Here is a 21,053-nt window from a genome sequence, read left to right as displayed (position 1 = left end):
CACAGAGACTCCATTGCAACCTATCAAAATCTTGTTTTTGAGGAACTAGCAGTAAGACACGTTTATGTTTCGATTCCTGAATCATCACTTTTCAGTAGAAAGACTGCATTTTACATGCTTCGCCCCAATGTGCTAGTAGTTCTACTGTGAGAGTGGATCCCCGCACTTAGGTAGAGCTCTATTAACTGAAGGGGCTACAGATCCACTTACAGGAACATGTAGTCATGGAAGATTAGTATTAATGATATTATCAAAATCATTAGAAAAAAGTAGGGAGTAAAGGATGAAGATGTACTATGTGTCACCTTACATGCAAGCACTGTCAAACACCATTATGAGCGTTTGTTCTAAGTAATTTCTGGCTTGTTATAGCTAAGGTAATGGAAAATGATTTAAAATCAAAATGCTTTTGCTGATTTGTGTTAAGCATTTATTTTTAATAGAAAAAAACACCCCATTTGCTCTTTTTGTAGTAATTTCTCCATCCCAGGAGGGGATGGAGAGTTAAAGAGCACTGGAAAATACCTTGCCATTAATCTTTTTATTTATTTATTGAGACCATCTGCTGCCCTGCTGATGTAAATTGGGAACAACGGCATTAGCATACCCCTTTGCTTTCAGTGGAAAACCCATGCCACACCAAGGGCTGGGGGCCACCACGGACTGGACAGAGGTGAGCCCTGACACACTAGCCTGAAGACAGGGAGAGCCAAGTTACCTGCGGCTAAATGTTTAATGAGCTTTGCCGAGGGGGGGGAACGGGACACGGGATGCACAGACACCACCACACCCTTATTGATAAACGAGGCCCAGCTGGGTTTTCGCTTGCCGCCGCCTGGGTGCTTCACTACAGCGCTGAAAAAGAGGGGGAAGCGCAGATCAACTTTTTTCAAGGTCAGTGGTATTCCTCGGCACCTTCGTTTTACATAACTTGGCCGACAAAGCAGAGACCACCAAGACGTGCTGTAAACATGGACCGCGAGAGCCGAAGAGCCTCCCTGCGCCAAAGGAGGCCGTTTCACGCCTGAATCCGCTGCCGGAGGGCCTCTGGGGCTGCCGGCCTGCCGCCATTCCCGCCTCCGCGTTGGCCGCGCCCGTGGTCGGGGAAGCCTGCGGCGATGGAGAGCGCTGGCGGGGGGCCGGGCCTGGTGCCAGCGAAAAGCCGAGATCCCGGGCCAGGCTGCCATAACAACTTCCCCACCCGGGCAGGGGAGAGCGGGCAGTGGGCTGCGGTCCCGGCCCTCCCGCGTCCCACCGGCCTCTCGCGATGTTGCTAAGGGCCCTGCGAGACTCAGCAGCGGGCGCCGCCGGTTGCTAAGGGCCGCCGCCCGGGGAGACGCGCGGCCGCCGCTACGGGGAGGGCAGCCGCCGCCTCAAGGTGATTCCCGCCGGCCCGGGGGGCTCGGTGCGGGGTGGGGGCAGAGAGCCGGGGAGGGCGGTGATGGCGACGCCCCTCTCCACAACCCGCGGGGCCCAACCAGACCCCCGGAGCCTGGGGCTGGGCGGAACTGGGAGTGCGGGGGCCCGGGGCCGGGCGGGGGGGGGTGGTGTCGGAGACCTCCTGGAGGGGGGAGACCGGTGCAGGCGGCTGCAGCAGCCGCGGTGCTAAACGGGTGCCTGGGGCGAGCGCGTCCAAGGTGCCCTGGCAAAGCCCCGCTGTGGTTTTAGGGGTAGCGTGAAAGGCCTGGTCAGGTGTGGGCTTTCCTCCTGACCCTTTTAAAAGGACAAGCTGCTTTCATACAGGAGTTGTCACTAGAAATCTGGTTACTGCCAAAAAGTGATGGGCAGTTTAGATGACTGACGATAAAAATCGAGAGGGGGTGGGAGTTCTCGCGCTCCTTTTATTTCTGTTAACTGCTGTCGTTGGTTTGTTGCGGAAAGTATAACTTTTTGTTGTTCAAAGCCTTGCTCAAGCAAAGGCTTGTGTAAGGATCAGTGCTGGCTGCAACAGGCCGCTTCTGAATCGTCCGTGGGTTTGGTCAGGCCTCGCAGTTGTGGGACAGTGCTAGGAAAAAGAATTTGAAGTTGAAAAGACTGGACAAACTGTACTTGGGTAAGGTTTTTTAGGGAGAAAATGATCATTTAAATTTGGCATGGAAACTGAGTGGGAGATATGTCTGCTGGGAAAAAACCCACCACCATAAAACCAAACACAAGAAACCACAAACCTTTACAAATTAATTTTAAGATACGTGTCACTGTTACTGATTACGTAAGTCAGATAAGACTTTTCAAAGCAAACTGGAGGTGAAACTGCAATATTCTCATGGTTTGTCTTTATGAATAATTTTAGTGCGGCTTTGCAGCGATTGCCAACCAGTATCCAGATACTTGCACTTTTAAAAATGCCTAGTTACAGCACAATACAAAGTGAAGTTTTTCACAGGGAATTAGGATATTATCTAATGTTAAGGTCAAACTGTAAGACTTAGAGTGGTTTATATAGACCTGAAAATGCATTGACTTTGGTTAAATATCTTGAGACTCTAATTTATAAGCAAGATGGCTGCAGATCAGGGAGTTAAGGCTATTACAAGGCATTTGTGTTTTTTCTTTTGTGTTTTGGGAGTATTTTTAATATAATTTTTTTCTAGTGCAGTTTCTGTTAAGATGATTGAGTTAATGTCGAGTTATGTTTGATCAAAGTAAAATGTTCAGCAACTGTGCTACTTAACCACAGCGAACTGCTAACTCAGGGAACCATTACCTTTCATAAAGGGTAACTCCTCCAGCTGGTGCTATATGGCTTTGATTTTTTTGTTTGTTAATAGCGTTTAAGTCTGAATAAGTGATTTATTATATTGTCTTTTCCAAGTGTGCATAGTGGTTTTTTGCAGGTGCTTAGAGAGTCTTTGGTTGACTTTTTTTTATATATAAAGTCAAAGGTCTTTAAATCATTCTTCCTTAAATAGACTAGAAATATATAAACTAGAACTGCCACTGGGGGTTGGAAGTGTTCCTTGGCATATAAAGAAGTTTAAGCCATGAATTTAGTTTAATTAATCAAGATAGAAATGGAGCTTTTGGGGGTTTTTTTGCAGCCTTTGAAAATTAAACTGATAAGATGCTGTCTTCTGGATTTGACAGCTGTTTCCAGTTTCTCACTGCTGCTGCTTCTCCCAGTTTTTCCCAGTAGCTATAGGGTTCAATTGACAGGACTCTGTCAAGCCACTGCAGTTGATTACCACAGGGAAATTAAACAGCTGTGATAATTCTACCTGGCTGCAAAAGCTGCCAGCACCTTTCATCATGGGCACAGCAACAGCTCTCAGTAGAGGGATCCAAAAATCAGAACTGGGTAGCAATAGTGGATGAGAAGCAGCTGAGAGACTTGTAGAAGTTTCTCATCTAGATACAGTCATTACATCTGTAAACCCCTCTTTGTTTTAAATTACAGTGTAGCCTTGTTCCTGTTTGATGGGCAAGTCCTCAAGCAATTACGAACAGGAATATGCAGGTTTTTCTTAATGCAATATCTCGTTTAAGAATATTGTACTAAGATAACAGGAGGTTTATTAAAACTGTTTTGATTATTTTGTTTGAAGATAAGCTCTATGAAATATTTCCTGTGATCATGTTTTTTTGATGGAAAATCTCACGTCGTTGGTAATGGGGGAAAAAAGTGGCAATTTGAGGGATTTATGCTTTTCTTAGCATCTTGAGGGGAGGAAAACAACCAAAACTATGAGAGCGTGTTATTGTTATATTTGTTTTATACAGATGTCTCACTTCACAAGTGAAGATGAAGCTCTGCTACAGTCTATGCTTAGACGGTTGCTGCAGAGCGTGAAGGAAAAAATCACTGGAGCCCCATCAGTAGAATGTGCAGAAGAGATTCTTTTGCATTTGGAGGAAACAGATGAAAATTTTCACAAGTAAAAATTTTTTTGCTGTTTTTAATATTTTGAACAAGATAAAATGTGTTGAACTATGTTATTCCTTGGAAATGTTTACAATTTATATTGCTGTGTGAATGCGTATGTATTTATATATAGAGATATTCCTGTCACTAATCAATGCTGAAAAGATGCTAATTTAGAAAATAAAATTAATGTTGCTGTTTTTCTGATTTTTTTCTTTTATTTTTTTCACCCTTGTTAATATATTTTTACTGTAATAGTAATCGATGTGCTGTTTGTGAGAGAGGAACTTACAAAACTACTTAACTTAGCCAACTTGGGTTCATGTGTACATGTAATGTTCTAAATGCACATGCAAACAGAAACTAGAAGAAATCCTCACTGAACGCTGTCAGGCAGTATTTTTTACACCTGCTAGATAATATAATTTTGTTTTTCAAAATAAGATAAATTTTCAGAAGGCAATTGGCTTCCATATTTGATTGTTCTGTCTGGTTTATATTACTGAACCCTTGTATATTTTTATCAGTTATTTGTTCTTTGAATTTATGTTTTGAATAAAGCAGAAATGTATTGCCATCACACTTCTGTTAAATCAGACTTGACAGTGTGACCTCACTTTACATGTGATCTAGATTTCTGGAGCCCACACTCCTCTTTCCTTTCCATGCTAGTCTAATTTGTTTATTTTTTTACTACATAGGAGATTTTTAGTATGCATTTGTGACAAGTCAAGAGAATATCAACTTGAAATGATCTTGAAGACATTTTAATAAAGACCAGAGGTCTGTGACCTGACTTCTGAGAAAGCTGATTCCCTGCCAGGTTTTTTTCAGACGTGGGACTATCCAAATTCTCTTAAATTTGTCTAGTTTTTAGCATTGCTTTGTCAGTGGTAGAAGTTAGGTAAAAGTAAATAAGTGAAATAGAACTAGAGTTTGTCTAAAACTTCACTATAATTTTGAAACTTTTATGCTTTTGTATGTTCTGAAGATGCTAAATGTTTTAAAATGTATTTTAATTTGTATTACAAATTGTATCAGGTAACATTTCTGTTGGCAGTCTTGTGAATTTTGAGCACCAGATTACTGGATGACAAGTGTGAGAGTAAAAATGTTGGTTATAAACATAGCAAAGTTGAAAATTACATGTAATTTTGAAAGAAAAACATTTTTATTTAAAGGAAGATACATAAAGAGACCCAAACAACCAAAAAACCTATGAAATTCCTTCTGTCAGTGTTTCTTTTGAGGACATACTAGGAGAATACTCAGGATAAGGGAGTAAAGTCTACAACTGGTGGCAACAATGCATACATAGCTTTCCCTTTAGAACAGTGAAACCACGGCATCCATTACTCTTTCTGATAAAAAAAATGGTGATCCTAAAGATTCTTTCTTTTCATGAGAAAAGTTTAAACTTAACGTGTAATGGAAATCCAAGTATTGCTTTAAATGCAGAATCACTCTCTGGCGCTGGAATATTTCTGGAGGTATTCTAGTCTTGTTCATGCCCCATAGCAGTATAGGCTGGTTTTCATGGGAGGTCTGAGAGGTCATACAGCAATTTATTAGTGAGACCATTAAGAAACTTTCTCCTTGACCTTTACCCCATCCACCCAGACTGCAAGCTCATTGATTAGTAGTGTGTGCTCTTGGATTGTCTGATAGGTTAGTTCAGCTCAGCATTTTGATCAGCGCTGTTTCTGCCTCATGGTTATTTTACCTCAGTAATTTTATCAGATTTTGAGACCTTACTTTATCCTGTTCCCACTTTGATGTAGAAAAGACAGAAATACAGGTTCCTCAGAAAGCTAATTAAAAGGAAAATTGAATCAAGTTCAAAATGTATGTGCAATAGTAGAAATCAGGATTTTTAACTATATGTTTTATGTTGTATTTTTCCCTTAAAGTCCTAGAGTTTTTTTTAACGCCTTCCCCCCCCCCCCCCCCCCCCCGCAGTGCTTCCTTTGTAAATCCAACCAGATCAGTCTGACTTGATTCTGCATGTGAAGATGTAGTTCTGTCATTGCCGAAACACTTCTTTGTTACAAAACATGTTTAAGGGGGAAGAATGGTAGAGAAGATCAAGGCTAGGACATCGAGGAGACATAAACTTAGTGGCATGAGTAATGATGTGATTGCTGTGTACTTCAGAGCAAAGCAGTCACTGCAAAAATGTATACCCTGGAGATGTTACTGTCATAAAACAAATGGGAGAAAGTTTTATGAAAGCTTTCATTCAGTGGAGAGTCGTGTGCGATTTCATTATTGCAAAAGTAAAAACCTAGCCTTGAAGACAAATGAAAATGCAAATAAATGTAGTTGCATCTTTCTTGAGATGTATTTCTTTCATTGAGAACAAAAGTGATGTAAGAATGGAAACAAGTGAGAAATAAAAAAAAGACAAAAAAAAAGACTGTTATACCTGATGGAACTTGAGGTGGGCAATCCAGTGAGGAAGTATGTATCATGATACAAGACCAATTTCTGTGCTTATTTTTTTAATGTATCTTGAATATAGCCTGATTTTTAATTTTTTTTAATTAATATCCAAAAAAGGCAAAAGCTGCTGCCTGTTGTGACAGTTGCTTTTATTTACATACGTTTGCATTTTATAGCTTTGGACTCTACCTACACGGTGAACTGACTTTTTTAGTTGAATTTTTCTCACTCTGTATTTATCCAAATTAACACAAAGTAGTTGCACACTGCACTTGATATAATGAAAAGATAACGATGCATCTACTGTTTATGTATGATTACTTTTTTGTGTATTTGTTTGCCTTGTGCTTTATACAAATCAGAAGACTAACAAAAAAAAGTTCATATATTCTGAGCACCACTTTTTAGAAATTTCTGTAGTTAATACAGAGTCTGAGGACCCAGCCAGAGTCTTTCATTTGAAGTCCTCCTCCGATTATTCTTGTGTTTAAACAAGTTTCCATGACTGTCTAATATTAAGAGTGCAAAGTGCCAGTTTCCTTATGTTTAACGTACACATGTAATCAGACAGCTAGTTTGTCAGTTTGACTGAGATCTTCTGTGTACTGTCACAACACACAGACTTTCATAAGCCTAGACATGCTCATATGCTAGAATTTATGAATTGTATTTTCTGTGTTTCTTCTCATTTTGTATGTATACTGCATAAATAATAATACCAGGTGGATATACCATAAGACAGTGCTATCTTCAGCATGCTCCAAGTAATGTTTCTTTTGGAATTTAAAATCTGAGATTTCTTGATATTCTATGATTTTTGTTGACAAAACCCTAACCTTTTGTCTGAGTAGATTTTTACATTTAGAAGTACAAAAGAAAATTAGAAACTATGGTATTGTTTCTTCCTGGAATATGCTGATAATGACCATATTAAAGAAAATCAAACTTTTTTGTGGTTTTTTTACACCATTGAAGTTTATTTCTCTGCAAGTCATAAACCCTTACCTTAAAGTAACAGGTCTGCTGGGAGAGAAGATAACAAGTGTTAATATAATGTCAAAAATGTTTGACAGTGAGCTCAAAGAAATGTTACATTTTAATTTTGTATATTTGTTACAGCTATGAGTTTGTGAAATATCTTAGACAATATATAAATAATACTGTGGGATCTGTGATTGAAGAAGAAACAGAAAAATGTACTTCTGCTCAAAATCAGGGTGAAGTATCTGGCTATGACACGCTTGTCCAACGTGTTACTAAGAAGACCCGTGAATCAAAAGAGTGAGTATATGCATGTAATTCACATTTTTGTTTCTTCTTGGTCTTTGTCTTCCTTTCTCCTTTTCAGAACTTGTTTTGAAAAAAATAAATTCTGAACCAATGGGTAAAAAAAAAAAAGAGATTCTTTGCTTTCAAAAATCAGTGCTAAGTAATTCAGATATTCCCACCTACACTGGAATTTTTGTAATGCTTCATCTTACTCTGGAATTAAGACTGAACTATTGCATAAAAAGATTGGTAGCAAATCTATGAAGTTTTTGAGGTATCTAGGACTAGAGTTGGGCAGGGGTAAGATTTGCGAGAAGAATCACTACTTCGTGCTATTTCACTAGCTGCAAATTAAAATCGGTTGTGATATGGAAGTTAGCTAAAGGAAAAATTGGTTTTATTGGGTATTAAAGTCTGATAATTTCCTTAGATATAAATGGAGAGTCTGCATGACAATGTTGTTTTCTAAAAAAACTCCCAAAAACCAAACCAACCAAAAAACCCCAAAAAACCTGATTAGAATACATGAGTATTTTTTTTTAAATTGCCTCCTTGGGATCTAGCCAGGTGTCTTGTAAGAGTACTGTGTTTAGTCAGATCTGATTTCATTGACTGGTTTAAAAGTTGAAGTTTGAGCTATCTTTCTTTGTATTTTAGTGTACATGTAAAGATACTCTTGCAGTGCTGTCTGTATCATGTATTGTGGTATGTGGACCAACTGTGTATAATTATCAAAGGTTTTTTGACTCAGACTGTCAGATGGCCAGAAATCAGTAGGTGTGCAAAACCCCATAACAGCATATTACAGGGTCTGTGGTCCAGATTAATTGGCTTTGAACACTGTATTTGGTAAAGAAACCTTAAATAGAAAAAGCTCTGTGAGTACCAGTTAAATTATTTTCTTAGTCACCTCTTCCTTACTGACTTTATTCATCTTCCTGTGGGCATTAAAATTAGTTTTCCTTGGAATACAGAGGCTGGTAGCTCTCTTACTGAATTTTTGTGTTTTGGATTTGGAATTTGCAAAGGCAGATAATGTCTCTGATTCTTTAAAGCTGTAATCAGTAGTACTTATAAAATAGATTTTAGTATATACAGATGTTATTTCCAGAACATATGTAAAACTTGAAAAGTTTAGTGTATGCATCATATTGGTTTTGGAATTCCTATACAAAATCTAACTACATCATAATGCTTAAAGCAGTTCTAAAAGTATTCTTTCTTTAATTAAAACAGACAGTATACTTCTGTTATCATAGTGAACCAGGTCCTTGCCTCTCTTTTTAATTGTCATAGAGAGCCATGATGAGAGCTTTACTGAGGTTGAACCATTACAATGTGAAAACAGTGAAATTAAAGTGAGCACCTGGAATGGTGAATATTGAAAAATTAAAACCAACCACCACCCCCCACTACTTTCGCTTCAGTCATCAGTTTTATGTGTTGCAGAGGAAGAAAATGAAACACAATTTTTGTGTCTCATATTTTAGCCACTAAAAAAAATTTATATACTACTTCAGCTGAACTATTTTTTTTCATTCACTTTTATTGCATGATCTTAACTTAATCTCTGACTCTATAGTGGAACTAGGATTTTACTGTCATGCATACTGTTTACTATGTCTCCTTGGTAAGAAATTAATTAAAAAATATTGTATGTTTCTGTTCCAGAAGATTTTATTTTCTGTTTGTTTTCAGAAGGTTTCTTACCTAGAAGTACACAGATATGTTTTATGAACCATTCTTTTATAGAGTCCTTTTCTTGTCACATGTCTGCAAGCATCTGAACTCTGAGCATTATTTGATCTCACTGTGATAGTCTTGATATCATTTCAGATCATTCAAGGTTCCAGTTTTGTTCATTTCAATTACTTACTTTCTGTGGTAGGTAGTATGCTTAAAGGTATTTATGGAGAAAAATGTGTTAAGGAATTTAACTCCTTAGTGATACGTTCTGTATTTTCATAGTACAGTCATTTATGTTAAAAATCAGTTCTTAATCAACTACACTTGGCTTTTATTTTCACCTAGAAAATAGATGTTAGGATGACTTTTTTAAATTACACTGTTTGTGCCTCTTTATTTCGAGGATCAGGACCATTAGGGTTCTTGTGCTTGTTAAAGTTTGTAGAAGAAGCTCCAATGAACTAAATGTATCTAATATGTTTAATTTGAGAGGTAGGTGGATATTAAAGCATAATATGGTAATTTATATCTTTGACTGTAAAATAAGTTATAAAAGCCTTAAAGTAAAAAATAATTTGAAATAAAATATCAACATTTTACAATAGGATGTTTTTCTGAAGCAGCTTTATTTTGAATTGCTTCATTGTGGCTATTATTATTTAATTTATGTAACTTAGAAAAACCCTGTCTTTGTTGAAATAAAATTATTTTGTGTGCATGACCTGTACTCAAGATCTTGAATCAGGATGATGTGTTCTCTTCTGTTGGTTCTGCTTGAGGCTTATAGCAGAAGAAAAATTGGGTGTTGAACTTCAAGAAACAAACAGTAACAAGGATGAGAACTGGCCTGTTTTCTCAGGGACAGATTCTCCCTTTTGGTGGATTCACATTGTTCTTTCTTAAGAACTTCCCAGAACAGGATTATGTTAGCAGTATTTAACTGAATAGTTTTAGAAGGGCAAAAAGGAATTTTATTGTTATTTTAAAATATAGTTTTCTGAAACATTTAAGGTACATACGTGTTTTGTTGCTCATTTTGGATTTGCATTTGTTTTACATTCATTTCTGTAAATTCAGTGAGTTTGGATCTAAGTAGCATTATGCCATATTCAGTTATTCACTATTTAGTGATTATTTAAAAAAAAATAGTGATTTTTACACTCTTTAATGTTAAAATCATCTTTGCTTTGAAGATACAGGGAAATGATGCATGCCTTGAAGAATGTCATGATGGTTGTGGTAGAATCTTTGATTAACAAGTTTGAAGAAGATCGGATGCGTAATAAGGAGCTGGATAGTAAAACAAAGAAAGAATGTCAGACTGGCTATGATACAGACAACTGTTCTGACAGTGACTCCTCGTTCAACCAAGTACAGTGTGTTTTCTCTCTATGTTATGAAATAAGCATGGTACTGCAAAATTGTTAAGTTTCTGTCAGTGGACATTGAGAAGCAGCCCTAGAAAAAGATTGATCCTTCCAATCATTGATATATCCTAAACTGAATTTGTTACCTTTCCTTCGCTGAAGTATAAGCTTATACTGGTTGTCTAACCTTTAGACAGCATATACTAGGTGAGATTAATATGATGCCCATATGCTCTAAAGTACCTTTGCGAGTACTGCACAGAAAAAGATACAATAATGGTAAAAGCAATACATCATCTAACTTTTTGTGATTTTACCTTAGGAGCCAAGTAATGTGCAGTTCATTTCCAGACTGCTGCACTATGCTGTATTACTTACTGAATGAATTATTATGAGGGATTTTATGAAGATACAGGAAACTTAAGTAAAGAAAAGCAAAATATGGAATGAGAATTTTGTTGCTGTAAATTTAACTTTGGGCAAATGGCAGAAAACATTTAGAATGTTGACTTTAATGTAAAATTAATATAAATTTTGAAGTCCTAATTATTAAAAGTAAATTAGATATCAAAAAGACTGATGATTTTAATCTTCTGCTATTCAGTTTAATAAAATATTTTAATGATAATCTCATAATGTGTATTACAGAGTTATACGTTCATGAGTCAAGAGCAGTTGCAGCTGCTTGTAGAAAGGCTTGACCCTATTCAGCCTAAGGAAGTAAGTTTCAATGAAGAAATAAAATGTTAATACAAATGAATGTTTATGGCATAGTGGAAAACAGACTGTATGTACATAAGGGTTCATGTGTACCTAACTGGAATCTTGTCTTTGTTGGTTTATATATCTTGGCTTCAGTGCAGCAACTGCTTTCCACTGCAGTATTTCATTGTTCATAACCATCTGGTTCAAAAGCTAGTGTTTCAGCAAGTATCTTATTTTTTTTTGTTAGGAGTTTATGTGCTAGAGATGGGTATTTTTAATTTGGAAAAAGTTGTTCTGTGAGAAATAAAGTTATTGAAGCTTATTGTCTTGTTTATGTGCCCCTTGCCCTTCTTTGTAACTTCCATGTTGTCCTTTCTGCTACCCCTATGAGAAGAGAGAGATGGCTGCTGATTTGCCGAGAGACCGCTGCCAGATGGAATATATAAAGTCCACATTAGGTTTGCCTTCCTGTCAGTGGCAGTACTAATTTGGGTCTCTAACCACCAATCAGCACCAGCTGCTGATATTTTTGAAGCTTGGAGAAGCATCATTTTGAGTGCTGTCTCAGTAAGATTTGTTTAGGATTGTTTGGCAGTTCAAAAAGGCATGGTAGATGGAACTGGTATAAACATTGTGATCGAGTTTTTTAGATAACCAGATAAAAAGTCTGATGCTATTAAATATTGTTGAAATTTCCTACAGTTTGTTTCGGTAATATGAAATTACTACAGATTACAGTTGTCTACAAATAAATAATTATTTGAAATTATTTAGATTATAATGCTGATGCAAATTCAACAGTAAAACATAGTGTCTAGTAATTCTGTTTCCCCATTCCCTTCCTGACTTTTTAGCGAGCTGCTAGGCACATTTGTAGTATTTGATGATAGTTTCCTGTATTCCCTGATAAATATTTTATTATAAGCAGAAAGTAGAACATAATCCTTGCATCCAGTATTGATAAAATGGTTTTGTTGCTTCTTCAAATATATGTTTGGGTTTTTTTTCCTCGGTGTTGTAGTGTTTTGTCTAAATCACCATACAAATATAGCAGAGGATAAGTATTCTAGAATTCCTTGTCTGTTCTACAGTCAAGTCCTGTTCCTTCCTTCTTCCAAATTACATTGTAAATTACATATTCGAGAGGTTGCTGTGAATGAATTTGTGTCGTTTATCTTTTCGACCGCTTCAGGTTCGCCAAGAAGCATTGCAGACACTCTGCTTTGCCCCTCCCTCTGATATACTGAACTCTGAGAGCTGGCCAAATCTGCGTAAGCATCTAACGATGTCTCTGTCAGATCCTGATGCAGCATTCAGTGTAAGCTTATGTTCTGTATTTAGTTATCAGATATGTAGCCTTAGTAAAGAGTACTGAGGAGGAGTAAGAAGTTACATACGTATTATGAGTTGTCCAGCAGCATCCCAAAACATTTTATTATTTGTGTATGTATCAGATAAACTCTTTTTGAAGTAAAAGAACTATAAGTTTCCAGTAGGTCTTGATTTAAAGGGTTACAACAGGATTTCAATAGGATTTTTAGAGACTGGAGTACTTGTTTACATATCTTTTAATGGGAATGAAGAGGTTTGAATGTCTTTTAGCAAACAGGTGTTAAAAAAAAAGTCAAACCTTCTGCAAAACTTGTCATATTAACATTTCCTGTTTGTCAGGTATATGCTCCATGATTATGAGAAAATGATACATAGTAATATTACACAGGCATTGATGAGAAAAAATGGCAGCTACTTAAACAGCTTTTAGATTATTTATTCTGCCAATTAAGCTTTGTTTTCTTTTCCTTTGAATTTTAAAGTGATGATCAAATAAATATGAAAGTTGCCGCCGCTGCTGTCATGTATTTCGGCTTAGAAGGTCTACAGTTTCTTTTGAAACAATGCTACTTACAAGTCATTGGTACATTTAATAACATAAAAACATTAATGTTAATGGAAAAGTACAGTAATATTCCCCGATCTGCTTCTTTTTATCTCAGTGTGGCTTTGCATTGGTGCTGCCAGTTAAAGTATTCGAGTAAAATTTCGTTCGGACTGGAGGTTTCTGTGGTCTCAAACAGTATATTTTTATAAAATATGCTTCACATCTGTAGAGATATCTGAGCAACATGTAATATTAAGTAGAATGCCACTACATATTGATTATTGTGCAATAATAATACACAGTTACATGACTACTTAATACATTGCTTACTTTTTCTCCCTTAGGAGAAAATTCTTAGGTTCTATGCAAAAACCTTTTCTTCTTCTCCATTTAATATGACAAGAGAAGTCTATACAAGTTTAGGTATGTGCATTTAATTACATTTAAGTCTTCATGATTCTATGTGCTTCCTGAATATCAATCAGTTAACTTTTATAATGAAGCTGTATAATACAGTCTGTTTTGCCACTATTGTCATGGAAGTGAGATGGTGTTTTGTTTTTTTTTTTTTTTTTTTAGCCAGACACTTGGAGTTGTACTTTCTTTCTGGAGAATATTGTCTTCGTATTTCAGCTGGTCTGGATATATCTAACACAGATGTAAATCGTTTACTTAAAAAGGTATAAATGAACTTTCCATACCTTTTTTGTCATTACTGAAACATCAAGGATTATTTATTTTTTAATTTTAATAATTATGTTTTCAGGTTCGCCTTTTAAATGAGTACCAAAAGGAAGCTCCCTCTTCCTGGATTCGTCATCCAGAAAAGTATGTCACCTTCAAAAGCCTGTCACTGTTTCTTAATGTAATGATTTTTGACATATAGTTAGATGCATGTAATTTTAGCAAAAGGTTAATTACAGGATGTGCAGATGACTGGTCAGTGATAAGGGAGGGAGTATAAATAGAGAGTGGTAAAAGCGGAATAGGGAAGTTGCATAGGAGTAGTCATGGGTCATATTAAGCTGCTTATTTACCTTTTGAAGTGTTCTAAGTGCTTTTTAACAAAAATAATTTGGAAGTTTTACAAAGTAACAAGTATAATAAAATACATAATCATGTAGGAGAATACACGTGTATGTTCTTATTAGTTTTATTCATGGTAACCCAAAGAATTAATATCCTTACAAGATCAAGTTAAAGATAATGTTGTTGATATTTATGATTTATCTGAACAATAAGGTTTTACTAGAAATTTTTTTCCTGAGTATTACTGGTGGGAAAATTTAAAAGATTTTTGTTTTCTGTTCATTTTTTCCTGTTTGTGTCATAAGATACATGGAAGAAGTAGTGGAGAGTACCTTATCGCTTTTGTCAGTAAAACACGAGCCTGATCATCCTGCTTCTCCAGATTTTTTGAGTCCAGTGTACTTCTTGGCTCTGCTAGATATCAAAGCAGTATGGTTTAAAAAGTGGACGGTAAGCAAAAAGAAAACCAACCCAACAACCCGTAACTTGTTCGTCTGACATGTATTTTGAAAAGTTTGATTTATGACTGTTATTATCACAGACCTATTGTGACCTGATAACAACCTATAATGAGCACTGCAATTAAGGAAGTCTGGGTTTTTGTGGGGGTTTTTTTCAGGCATTTATGTCTTTTGCCCTTTAACACTACTTTCCCCCTCCATTTCTGCTCAGTTACTAGTTTTCATAAAATTTCTGAAGACTTACTGTGCTTTGGGGCTTCAGTCCCTTTGTTATAATTGATGGACAGCTATCAAGAGTTGCAAATATTTTTCTGGAAGAAGTGATGAGCATGAAAGTACAGTTATGCATATGATATGCTGCACACAATTTGCTAATTTCCAGTGGACATTTGAGCTTTTTGCAGTCTACCTTGTGTAAACTTATAATTTAGGATTTACGTGGCAATGTCAAAACACATAGTCTAACATTTCAGTGTAGTTATTGTTTTTCTGTTTATTGTATGTTCTCCTACACATTTTACTAATGACATAATTTTCTTTTTGTCATCTTAAATGTACTGCAAACCAAAGGCTCAGTTGAGTATAATACTGGTTTACACAAGCTGGAGTTCAATAGATTGAATATGTACTGTGCACAAGATCCCTAATAGAACAGAATTGGAGATAATTTCTACTTCTTAATTAAAAAATGAAATTTATGTGTTTGAAGTTGACATTAGGTCTTCTTTGTCATTTTAGCATGCGTATTACAGCAGAACAGTGGTATTTAGGCTTTTGGAAAAGAAATATAAATCTTTGGTAAGTATTTCCCAAGGCAAATTTACTTGGAACTTGTTCTTGCTTTCACATTGTGGTTTGAGCATTTATTTTTTTTTTCCTTTTTCCCCTTTTGTCAGAGCTGTTCCATGTTGTTTAGCTAGATGAGCTTTTTGATTTAATTTTTTTTAATTTCTCCTTGCTTAAATGAATCTGTTAAATGCAAAGAAGGGTATGTGACCAGCTCAGAGTAAGGGGAAATTTGGATGGTTTATAGCAGGTGTTTAATGAGGAATATTATTTATTAATTCCTTATGTTGCATTCGTATTTAGAATTAATTCTGAAAATGCATAAAAATAGCAAATGGTGCGTGAAAAAATATAAAAACTCTGTGCTGAATTTGGATTTTTGATGAAAAGAGACTAAAAAACCGCCATTGTGTTCTTTAAGTTGTGATATGAAGCATTAAGGATTCAAAGTGTCAGCAAAATAAATCAAACTGGGAAAACATCTTTAGTAATGTAGTTTTTAATCCAATCACATTCCATTCTGTCCATTCTATACGAACAGATCTCTTCACTGGGATGGAAGTTTCATTGTTTCAGTAAGATCAATATAAATGTGAGATATATTCATATAGACAGGACTTTGGCTATGTTTTGTAAAATCTTGTAATACGAATGAAATATAATGTAAAATATATGTAACTGATAAAACCTTAAGATAGGGGACAAGGATACAGACAACTATAAAAGACGTTTGTCTGTGTGCATAGAACAGAACATAGAATAAAGCATGTTCCAAGCAACAAAAAAAGTATAATAGGAAGTCCATGACCAGGGTAGTCTAATTTATAAACATAGAGTAACCAACTGATTAAGTATTTTTTTTTATGTTAGTCTGTATATTTTACTTACATTTGAGAATAAATCCTAGCAGGTCCAAACTGTGATAAATCTAAATGTACTTCTTTGTTCATATGCTATATTTCTGATTAATTTTTAAATCCATGCTGATAATTTTTAAACTTTTATATACATTGATTTGATGATAATGCTATGATAATGATACAACACATCTGCAAAGAACACTAAGAGCACTGACACCACCCAACAACCAAACTTACAGTTTAGTAAGTGTGTTCAAGACAAAATTTTTCATGTCTGGAAAATTAAAATCTTCCGTAGTAATGACAATACGGCAATCACAGATTGCCATTAACTTATCAAAATACTTGCATGTTCTCTGTACTCTTTTTTATAGATTGTCTTAATGCTTATAGAGTTGGTAGTATGGTAATGTAATAATAATGGCAATGTGTTTTAATAGCCCTGTAAAATTTTACCTCCTGTTGGTTAACCCATCCAAAGCACTGAAACATAAGGTAGTTGCAATGAAGTAGATATTTAGGTTCTTGTGTTAAAGGACAGTACTTGGATAAGAACGAATGACTTTATTGTAAAATACCAGGTATTTTATTATTTTGTGCTTTTTTTTCCCCACAGATTAATGCAGCTGTCCAGCAATGTCTTGATTATTTTGAATTTTGCAAGACAGCTGTTAATAAAAATTCCAGAGTCAATGACTTCTCCCAGCAGCACCGTAGTGAGTATCTTTGCATGTCTTGCATTATATGCACGTACATCCACATTCGCTAGGTCTTTGAGCATGCTACCTCAAGAGGAAGACATTCTATCTGTTCTTTTTCTTCTCAAAATATTGTATGTCTATCTTTTGAGAGAATGCTAACAGCAGTGGTTAGTTACTTAAGTTGTCTGTCTTTATGTACAAAATGATCCATGTATGTTGCAGGTAGGTATGTTGTAGCTAGGTACTGTAGAGTAAACTGAAAGAGTCAAGTTCTAATTTTTTGGTTTTATTGTTAAAGGTGATAAGCAGAACTTTTCTTACACTGGACCAGAACTGCAGTACATCTATTTTGTTCATTCGTTGTGCCTTTTAGGAAGATTGTTGATCTATAAGCAAGGCCGAAATCTGTTTCCAGTACAGCTGAAAAATAAAAAAGGTAAGGGGAGGGCTGAGGAAAATAGAACCTGTTGAGTAACACTTTATCCATACTTGGTGTATGTTTCCACTGCAATATTGTGGATGTTATAGGACAATACTCTGTTCAGCAATTTTGTGCCTGGAAACCTTTCTTAAAAGATGGTATAGGTCATTTGGAGCATCAGCACAATTTTTTAATTTTTGATGGATGTTGTTGAATAGATCACTTTTACATTTAATATATTAATTTCATGTTGAAGCAGAGTTGCATCAGTGTGTAAGTAATTGAGTCTTTCTCAATATGAGTAATACCTTTTGTCAAACCAATTGATACAATTGGTTGGAAAGGAGACATGTCCAGGGACCAAAACTGTTTTTTTTCAGGTGTGAAACAAAATCAGTATTTCAAGCTAATTGCAAATTGAAAACCATTGCTCTGAGCTTAACCTATTAATATAATTAAGGTAAAACAATGGTAGAGGAAAAGGCTGATACCTGAGGAACAGAGGTGTTAATAGGAACAGAAGATAGGAGATGGAAAAGCCCTTGGACATCCAGAGAAATCTGCATATGGTGATACATTGTGCAGGGTTGGCAAATGCAAGTGGGTGAGAACAATTGTAGTGTTCCATTACGTTGATCTCTCCATTCAGTGTAGAATTCAAAACATCACTGGATACTAATTCTGAGAATTGTCTTTTGAAGGTGCTTTGTCCCTTAGGTTTGAGGATCAGGACTTAATAGATCCAACGTAGAGCAGTTGTGAGGAAGAAAAATCTACTAATCAAGTGCTTTTGTCATTTATGGATTATCTGTATGACACCATTCAAGCACTGATACATTGCTGATGGTTGGGGTTTTTTGTCTGCCCTACAAAGTAACAATCTCACTGTCTGTCTTAATAGTGTCCTTCTCAGCTTCATAGATAGCAACCCTTTCCTCACAAACTGACTTAGTAACATAATTACATTAAACTTGGAGCAATAGTTCCCAACCTGCATTTAGCTACATACTTGTTTTTGTTTCAGACCTGAGGAAGAGTTGTCTGACAGCTTGTCTCTTTTCCAGTTGTTTCACTTAATCTAATAACAAGGTAATGCTTTTTCCTACAGCCATGTGCGTTCAGCATTCTCAAACTTTGGCTGCCGTTTGTTTCAGTGGAAGACATGGTAAAATGAACATTGGCTAAATTGGCAGCAAGAACAAGACTTATAAGTTGATCATGAAATACCTTGGTAGAGTCCCAGGGACATGCACATACTTTGCTTTATCGGTTGTACATATGTTGATTTCCTCAATAAAGCATAGCATTGTTTACATATATTTACAAAATCTATTTTATTTGTAAAATTGAAGTGGCATTTTTTGCAGAGTACTTTCCTTTTTTCTTTTTTTTTTTAATAGGTAGTGTCTCCATAACCGATCTGTTGGTGTTATTTACTCAGCTTATTTATTACTCTCCAAGTTACCCAAAGACAGCTTTGGCAGCACAGACAGGTAAATATTTTTATTTTAATATATGCTATTATATATAATTATAATGAGGCACGTGGTAACTTTTGCAGTTTTTGAGTCTGCTATTTGTGCAGATTTTTCTCTTCCCTTCTTCCCTTTTCTTCTTCCCCTCTAACTGTGTTAAATCACTGCTTAACAAAATGATAATTCAGAAGCATCTACATAAGCCATGTAGATATGTTTGTGTACATTAAAATATAAACAAATACTTCTTGTGTTCACCAGACAGTTATTCTCCAGCAAGTCTTGTTATGGAGATTCTGCAAGTTTTTTGTGATCAAACAGGATGTACTGCTGAATGTTTATATACGGATGCAGTGATAGATGCCCTACTTCACCCTGTTCAAAGTTTACTGAGTGGCACAGAGGTTTGTAGTAGTCTTCCAAATTTTAAATCTATAGAATATTATCATTTTTCTGTATTTTCTATGCAAAAGATTTATTTAGACACATGGTAACTTCTGTTGTATTTTCTACATTAGCTATTATATTATGCCTTAAATAGTGTAGGCTGTCGTGATTGGTCTGACAAACTTGGTTTTCTTGAAATCCTGTGAATAGTAGCAAAAATTGTGCCATAGTGAGACCATTCCCTTGGGAAAGTCATGTTACTTAATTTATTTTTTTTCTTCCAATTTTTTTGTGTCTTTTGGATATTGCTTGGATGCTTATTTGCTTTACTTGCTTTTTAAAAGGCAGCCTACCTGTATTCCTTTTTAAATTCAGCTTGCAACCTGAAGCGTTCTCAATAATTAGTATAGGTAAAATACATAATTCTTCATGGAAAATTATTATTTTCTGAATTGCTAAAGGAAGAGGTTTTGTTTGGGTTTTTTTTGTTTTGTTGGTTTTTTTAAACACTTCTGTAAGAATTGTAAAAATCTTGGGAAACGTTATCTACCTCTACGTACTTGAAAATCTAGTTATAGTTTCAGCCTGTCCTAATGTTTTTGTTTTGACTGAGATGATTTAATTGACCTAGGTGACTCTATGTCTCAAGACAGAGAGGCTGAAGGTCTTGAGATGCCCATGGAGGAGCCTGAGCTGTCTTACGTAAAGACACTTTGAGAGGAATTAATGGCTAAGAAGTTTTGAATTTACTTCCTGAGACTCATGCTTGCAAAGACAGTCTGAGTTCCTAATTTAAACACCTCGTCTAGGTTCTTAAAGTCGAATTTTGTCAGTGTCCTTCTGATCATTTTTTCAGTGCAGTTTGTTTATTTTTTAGAAAAGGCTCTCCATATTAATTACTGAAAATATTTTTACCTATACAAAATTTTTCCAATGCTATTTCAAAAGTGTAAACAATCAGTTTCCAAGTAAATATTTCAAAGTATGTACTTCTGTAAAGCTTAAAACCATAGTCCTGCAAAAACTTGATCATGTCAATAATTTAGCTCTTCTGTGGATATCGTACTGAGTACAGTAACATTACTTATACATTTTATTATATGGCTATCTATCTTGCTTTTGCAAGATTAACACTTTAAGTCATCTTCTTTTTACTCTACGTTGCAAAAAATTAGTGCAAAATTTTTCAAGTAAAAAAAAAATGACTGAGCCTACATATGCTTTGAACACTGATAGTCAAATTTAAAATCAGTACTAAGGCAATACTTCATTTATTTGCTGTGATGGAGGCTTGTGTAATCCTCGAGGCAATCTCTTTGGTCACACGGTATTCTAAAGCATATACAACTGTCTCTTCTTTATTATACATCAGTAGTTAAAAAAGAAATTATCTCAATGTTTAACAGTTCTTCCCTTTTTTTTTTTAGTTTCTGCCATGCTCAGCTGTCTTTTGTGGGTAGCTGAACTCTTAACAAATTGTAAGCCCTACTGTGACTTAGTAACTGATCTGTTTAGAAAAAACGGGTCACGTTCAGGAATATTTAATGCACAGTAGCTGTAGTAGGTTGTTATGTGTTGTGAATCTGGAATGTGTCGTATTTGTTCTAATGAAGGTGCAAATTGTTTTGTATTGCATCTGGCAAACCAAGAGCTAGAAAGGTATACCAAGTCAGAGTGACCCTCTTCCTCTTTTACAAGAATTTGAAATGTTTTGCTTCCCAAC

General features: G+C 35.7%; 1 protein-coding gene across 7 annotated transcripts in view; it reads left to right on the top strand.

Annotated features, from left to right (window-relative positions):
* Positions 1-694: 694 nt before the first annotated feature.
* The window catches only part of TBC1D32 (TBC1 domain family member 32), a 411,057-nt gene continuing 390,698 nt past the window's right edge, over positions 695-21,053 (top strand). For 2 of the 7 annotated variants that reach the window (XR_012834520.1, XM_075747987.1), the window contains exons 1-15: positions 911-1,378; positions 3,721-3,875; positions 7,424-7,585; positions 10,453-10,630; positions 11,275-11,346; positions 12,524-12,649; positions 13,555-13,633; positions 13,790-13,890; positions 13,977-14,038; positions 14,545-14,689; positions 15,439-15,498; positions 16,963-17,062; positions 17,346-17,483; positions 18,869-18,961; positions 19,205-19,347. Coding sequence is in view for 5 of the 7 variants with exons in the window: in XM_075747987.1 (XP_075604102.1) it covers positions 3,721-3,875; positions 7,424-7,585; positions 10,453-10,630; positions 11,275-11,346; positions 12,524-12,649; positions 13,555-13,633; positions 13,790-13,890; positions 13,977-14,038; positions 14,545-14,689; positions 15,439-15,498; positions 16,963-17,062; positions 17,346-17,483; positions 18,869-18,961; positions 19,205-19,347 (1,614 nt within the window). In the remaining 2 variants the exon portion in view is untranslated. The other 5 variants (XR_012834519.1, XM_075747982.1, XM_075747984.1 and 2 more) reach the window with 4 other exon arrangements.

The sequence above is a fragment of the Balearica regulorum genome, chromosome 3, assembly GCF_011004875.1.
Source record: "Balearica regulorum gibbericeps isolate bBalReg1 chromosome 3, bBalReg1.pri, whole genome shotgun sequence".
Taxonomy (NCBI): Eukaryota; Metazoa; Chordata; class Aves; order Gruiformes; family Gruidae; genus Balearica; species Balearica regulorum.
Note: the sequence above shows the minus strand (reverse complement) of the source record. Positions and strands in the feature narration are given on the sequence as shown.